At 31.4% G+C, this 7,026-nt stretch overlaps 2 protein-coding genes across 2 annotated transcripts in view; one reads left to right on the top strand and one right to left on the bottom strand.

Annotated features, from left to right (window-relative positions):
- Nucleotides 1–3,346, top strand: part of LOC106476706 (ataxin-7-like protein 3) — a 6,597-nt gene extending 3,251 nt beyond the window's left edge. Inside the window, exons 3-4 of the mRNA XM_013937341.2 lie at nucleotides 1,772–1,899; nucleotides 2,368–3,346. Of these exons, the coding sequence (XP_013792795.2) occupies nucleotides 1,772–1,899; nucleotides 2,368–2,462 (223 nt within the window). The 3' untranslated portion in view covers nucleotides 2,463–3,346. The remainder of the gene's footprint in view (nucleotides 1–1,771; nucleotides 1,900–2,367) is intronic.
- Nucleotides 3,347–3,466: 120 nt separating this feature from the next.
- The window catches only part of LOC106476705 (AN1-type zinc finger protein 6-like), a gene marked incomplete at its 5' end in the record, with an annotated part of 5,850 nt that continues 2,290 nt past the window's right edge, over nucleotides 3,467–7,026 (bottom strand). The window contains 2 exons of the mRNA XM_013937339.2: nucleotides 3,467–5,483; nucleotides 5,744–5,906. Coding sequence (XP_013792793.2) covers nucleotides 5,335–5,483; nucleotides 5,744–5,906 — 312 coding nt within the window. The remainder of the gene's footprint in view (nucleotides 5,484–5,743; nucleotides 5,907–7,026) is intronic.

Here is a 7,026-nt window from a genome sequence, read left to right as displayed (position 1 = left end):
TTCACTATGGGCATGTAGTTATTGATGATATTTTTATAAGAACTTTTAGTGTAACTGGTTCATATTAAAAACAAATTGAAAGTTCACTATGGGCATGTAGTTATTGATGATATTTTTATAAGAACTTTTAGTGTAACTGGTTCATATTAAAAACAAATTGAAAGTTCACTATGGGCATGTAGTTATTGATGATATTTTTATAAGAACTTTTAGTGTAACTGGTTCATATTAAAAACAAATTGAAAGTTCACTATGGGCATGTAGTTATTGATGATATTTTTTGTACACGCTTTTATACATAATCAAACAGTATTAATATGTTAACACATACATCCTCGTAAAAATTAACAAAACTGGTTTAATTAAATGGTTTACTATTCATGAAATGTGTACAAAATCACATACCACTCCCTCTAGATGTACTTTTGTATATATATAATTCTGCATATCAACAGTTTATTTACATACAGTAATGTCTTGGCTGTGTGTGAGTATAATTTTACACTACAGAAGCATTTCTTAAACAGTGGGTCTCAACCTCCAAGGGGGATTTCCCGGGTGGTCACGAGCTGTCTGCACCATTTTTTCGAGTCATCGAGGTGCACATATCACCTCTGTTATGAACTATGGCCAACTGCACCAACCATTTTTTCATCCTTGTAGAGTTAATGTGGGGGCAACTCCTGCTGAGAAGCCACTGCACTACAGTATTTGTCACCAACCAAAATGTAACACACTTAACCACCAATATTCCAATTAGTTCAGACAGATTGATTTGTGACAAACCATGAATATTGTAACGTACCCACTCTGTATTGTACCATAAAAAAACACCATTAGTATCCATAACATGTACTAACAGTAATATGACCACCGAACACCTAAATATTAAATGACAAATACAGGTGAATCATCTAATTATTAAGCAACATGTTCGTTACACACTGTTAAAAATGATATACAGCAGTTCCTAAGCCCTCCAATACCTAACTTATGATATTCTTCCACATCTGATCTTCCTTACTAAGGCAGTATTAAGTACATGAACATTTATTTCTTCAAAACTAGCTGATCTATAAAAGTGCACTAAAAACTTCTAACAACTGTTTAGCTGGAGATCTAAGGACCAATTTACTGTTCTTAAACATATATTTCTACTATTCATTTATTAACATATAGGGCTCAAAACTAACCCATTTTGGTCATTAACAAATGTTTACCAGTTACACTAAAAGTTCTTATAAAATAATATACGTTTCAGCAAATAACATCACAGGCCAGAAACCAATCTGGACAAAATTAATGTATACATTTATATAACTACCATAAATATACGAGTGTGCTAACAAAACAGTGTTTATACACAAGTGTTGTTGTCAGATGCCTGAATTACAAGTTACACCAGTTTTTTCACACGTGGATTTCCCTCTTACTGCAACCAGCTCTGTACACCACTTCTTATTAGCAATGACACATCCACAGACTTGCTTCAAACATCTAAACATTAAGTAATAAACCAACTTACAACATTAAGTAATAAATTCTCTCTGAATTTAATTAAAGATCTTTTACAATTTCTATACCTCAGACTAGGGGGGTTTAAATATTACAGCCTCAAAAGTTTGTCCTGGTGATTGAAAAGACATCCAATCATATACAAGACAACTTGTAATTCAGGCATCTGACAACAATGTAAAAAATTAAGTGTTAAAACATGTAATTTTCATAATTTGTCATATATATATATTTTTTAATTCATTCTCCTCCAAAGCACCGTACCTGAAACGACTGAGGATGTTCACGTGGACATAGATACCTGTGATGAAAGCCAAGCACAATTTCTACAAGAAGCTATGTTGAGAAATTGGGACACTGGAAACTCTACTAATGTTTCAGTTGGTAAGCCCGATTCTGATGAAAGTTAATAGGTATTATAGTATCTGTTTTATGATGGATACAAATTAACCTTTGTTCAACTTTATTTTTAACAATGTGAACAGCAAGAAATATCTAGAGTTGCTTTTTTATAGTTTCTACAAGAAACTAAAGTGTGGAGTAATTTTTCTTTTTGGAACTATATAGAAAGCAAAAACCTCAATAGTTAGAGTAGGCTTAACTATGCTATTGATACATGTCATAGTAGGAGGCTGATTACAGAAGATAATTGGGTACACAAGGTATAAAAACCTAAGATATGTAGTAAAAGAAGAAATAATTGTCCTGTTGGTTCATATGAACAGGATTTTATTCTTTAGAGAACTGTATTATTATCATATTATTAGAAACTAGCAGACAGTTATTTCATTATCCAGACTGTAGTAAAAAAAAAATTAATCTCATGTTGTGTTTTTTTTCTTCTTCTCAAAGGCACCAGTTCCTCAAAAAAGAAAGCTTTATCGTCCAACTCCAATCGTAGTGGAAGTTCCAAAAAAAAAGGTCACGTTTTCCAGGTAGTAATGTGAATACAGGGAGGGCCAGATTCTTCACTCAACTGGATAATACACAACAAGTATCGTGAACGTACTAGTGTTTTCATTTTATTACAGTCTACGATACATTCCTGCAAGTTTACCATGTAGTAATTAACGGTACTCAGTTTTTGGCACGTATGATGGATTGTTCCTAGTGGTCACTATAGGAAAATACAACTTCTTACCCATCCAGAGTATAGTAACAATGGCCAATTCCAATGTGGATTGAAAAATGTTAATATATTGCAACATATTATCTAAATGATGCCAAAGCTGTATAGAACGAAAGTGTAAACCTTAAAAGTTACTTTTTCTGTATTAGCTAGTTGCTCAAATTCTGAATGAATTGATGAACCAGTAGAGATTTAGCATATTTGAGAATAGGAACCATGAACACAGATTTGTATTGTTACATTTGATAAAGAAAGTCAAAAATAAACTTCCTTATAACACCATAACATTGTTAAAAATGAAGATGGTTGACCAAACATTATTTATAAGGTTGAAATGTCTCAGAATATACTTCTAAAACAATCGAACCATGCAACAAAGATTGGACACCATTTGCTCAGATTTATTTCTATTGACATACGTGTCTTTTAGCCTGCTGTTGGTATACTTTGAGATAAAATTTATTAAATACAGCAAGGTTAAATAAGATGTTTCATTGAATTTTCTTACAATTGTATAAAAAATAGTAAAATGTTTTCCTAAAGAAAAATTATCACTAGCTAACCATGCATTACAAGATAAGGGGATGTTTTTCACAAATGACCAAATTTTAAATTGTAATTTTTACATGTGTAAAAAAAAAAAAATCCAAAATATATAATTAAGACAACCAGATTTTATACTTTAAATTATCTAGAATGTAACAAGTATTTTATTAATTGAATACATAATTCAGTAACGTTCCCAGAATGACTACCAGTAGCACAATATTGTTACATTTCTCTAACTGATGCTGTTACTGAAATTTTTAGAAAATGAACTCATTTTTCATTTATTTAAAATATATTTATTCACTCACATTCATACTTATCAAACTGAATAATTTTGGTAATTAAATATATTTCTAAGGCTGTAATAATTACTCAAGATTGAACAATTTATGGCATCAGTTGTTCCTAAATGAGAACTTTTGCCACTAAACAATTCACTTTAAAGAAAAAAACTAATTTCTCTCTCTTTATTGAAGTTTTTAAAGAAAAATCATTGGTCTATCTAAAATAAACTGACAGTTAATCATCTCTGGAGGAGGATGTCAATGATGTCCACTGCGTGTTTTTCCTCCTCAACATGGAATTAGAGAACTAAGAAAAATATATAAACGTTCTCTCTGTGTTATTTTTTAATACTAAGGATGATTAACTTATCATTTATTTTGATTGGCCTCACAAAAAACAACATACCAAATAGCCACAATAAGATACAGGCTTAACTAACTGTACAACAACACACAGTAATAATAATGATCAAGACCTTTTCTCTTCTAACAAGTTCTATTTAAACCCAATGCAAGCACTTAGCTGTCATGAACTAAATTGTATAAAACACTATCTATAACACTGGATAAAAGACAATCTATACTGAAATATTCCAGATTTATAATATATTACTACATGTATTTATTTTCCAAGGTGGAAGAATTCTGTAATCATATTATCCAAATATCAGAACATGTGTTAGTGTATTTATTAACACTTAAACCTATGCTTTGAATACGGAGAAAGATATCTATTGAAACTAAACCTTGAAAACAGTATAGGTAATATGAAGTATGTGATTACAGACACATGAACTGTCAAACTTAGATTTGCCAACATAACGGAACTCTTGTTTAAAATGCTCTACAAACAAGATTCTTGGTAAGCAGTTTTCACAATCAAAACATTTACAGGAAATAGAAAAATAAGTAACTTAACTTTTCCTAGTTAAACGAGCACCATTTTGTGGGAAAGAAACGGAAAATTGAACTCGTTAAGTATATCGAAAACTGTTTAACTTGTGTACTTTTTTGTGCCACTATTCACCGTTAGGTTTCACCTTTATTAACAGAACTAACAAATAAAAAAGTAGTTACATGAATCTAATAAAAAGAAACACATTCCTGATAACATTAAACACTTGAAACTGTATATCTATCTTTCACTGCTCGTGTAGTCAGTAGTGTTTCAACTTAGGTTACTATTCTTAGTAAAGCATGTCTTTCATTACCATTTAAAATACTCTTAGAATGGTGTACGCTATCGGTAGAAATATTAATGTTTGTACAGTATAATAAAATTTGAGGTATTTCTTACAAACACTCGCTTCCAGCTGAGAAACTTTAGACAATTAACTACACACTCCACCCTTTACATAATAGTGTAACCTAACATACAAAGTTGTCACTCTGAGGACTACATTTCTGAGTAAATTCACTTAGTATCGTTGTCATAAAATGTCAACCTGCATAGAAATAATGTCACAAACGCTGTGGAGTCAAAGGTTTAACATATCCACTCCATTGTTATAAAGTGTATAATACATGAGCAACTATGAGTTCAAAAGAAGCATAAAATATTAAGCTTGTTTCATCTTTCTCGTAGATGCAGTATTAATAGACGTGTACGAGTTTCTAATGAACATACAAATCATATTTATATACGTACGGTGGAAATAATACACCCTGTTAATGAATTTTTCTAGTGTCAGCAGTTTAAAGTACAACTTTGAATTTGTCCACATAATGATTCTTATGTATGTGATAATTTCAAACATTTGCACATGACTGCAGGTCAGGATGCATACTGAAAAAGAGCCTTGATGTATAGTTCTAGAATTTTCACCGATCTTGACTCAGTTTCGTACACCCACCCTTTCATAACTTTTGGACTTTTTCTCCAACTACAATAGGGTTATTTTTTCTGATTTCCTCAGCACCCATCATTTTATAGTCAAACGTACAACTGTGTTCATCTGAATATCTGTGTACACTGCAGAAAAGTCCACCACATCGACAATAGAAACCTTCAAATAAAAAAAAAATGAAGTTGTTAATATCTCAGTTTCCAGCTTACACAAAAATTTCATACTTTCCTGTAAGGACAATCAAATAACAGCTTTGTTTTATAAGTTTGAGAATGCTTTAATCAATTTTTGTTACCTTGTATTTATTACATGAAAATGGAGCCACAAGTCCAAGTTGTAACTCATTATCAGCACGACCATCGTGGTTTACTAATTAACGAGAAAAGACACGGCTTACGAAGTTTGACACGAGAACCAACCTGTAAGTCCAACCTTCTTACGACACATCTGACACCTATTTCTCTTCTTCTTTTCTTTAAAAGAAGTTTCACGGTGTTGGCTCGAAACATCTGATTCAAGATTACTAGTGGAAGAAGGTAATGCCGAACAGCTCTCACTGCCTTTGTCCTGGATGTTAGGGGGCTGCAAGAAAACATACTGTAAAACCTTTCATCATTCTGTACAGATTTACAGAAATATTATTTCCCAGAAATAAATCAGAGAAAAAGATTTTCTTGTATATGCAATGTATACATTTATATAACTACCATAAATATACGAGTGTGCTAGCAAAACAGTGTTTATACAGAAGTAAGTGAACGTCAGTCAGAATGGAATAGCTCTAAGCAAGTTTAGTCTTGTTTTGGGGACACTTTATCAACACCAAAATAAAATTCTGGGAGGTTTATTGCATTTTACAAAACAAGAAATTGGACCCTAAATATATGAGTAATTGGCTTAACAGATTTTACATTGTTCAAAGTTCCCAACATACTATGTTAATATTTGTTTGATTTTAGGGTTAAAAAAATATTAGTAAAATAACTTCTGTTTAGTATGGATTTTCTTTTCCATCTACAATAAATAAAATTTTAAGTCTAAATTAATATAGGTGCTAAAAAGAAATAACTACTTTGAATAAGAGATAGTGATATACAGGTTTAACTCTTTTAAACCCACAATTTTTTTGTACGTTCTGCCAGAATTATTTTCATGATGTCCTAATAATTATAAATTTTCCGATCTACTTATAAAAGGTGGATAATAACTTGGATTGGATTAATTTTCAGCCAATGAGACATAAATGTTATTGGATGGTGTCACCATATGATAGGTAAATTGGGATTATTGGCATGCTTGCAGCATCCGCTCGGGTGTAAAAAAAATAAGTGTTAAAACATGTAATTTGCAGCATCCTTTCGGGTGTAAAAAAATAAGTGTTAAAACGTAATTTTCAGCATCCTTTCGGGTGTAAAAAAATAAGTGTTAAAACACGTAATTTGCAGCATCCTTTCAGGGTAAGAATGGTTTCGAACATGTTCATGACATTTAGAACACCACATTCAAGTATTATGACTTGTTGGTTGATTAATCGTATCTAAGTCTGAAAGTGGTTACAATGAGAAGAACAAAATATCTTGTTCTTACTATTGCTTCTGTTCACAATTCTCTTTTAATTGGATTCTGATGTTTTTAGATGCCCTATCTTTCTGACCATTTCAACAGATACACCATTGTTTGTGCACACATAAAATTGTCATTA

Source organism: Limulus polyphemus, unplaced genomic scaffold (genome assembly GCF_000517525.1).
Source record: "Limulus polyphemus unplaced genomic scaffold, Limulus_polyphemus-2.1.2 Scaffold11296, whole genome shotgun sequence".
Classification (NCBI taxonomy): Eukaryota; Metazoa; Arthropoda; class Merostomata; order Xiphosura; family Limulidae; genus Limulus; species Limulus polyphemus.
The sequence above is the reverse complement of the archived record's forward strand: the minus strand, read 5'-3'. Positions and strand labels throughout refer to the sequence as shown.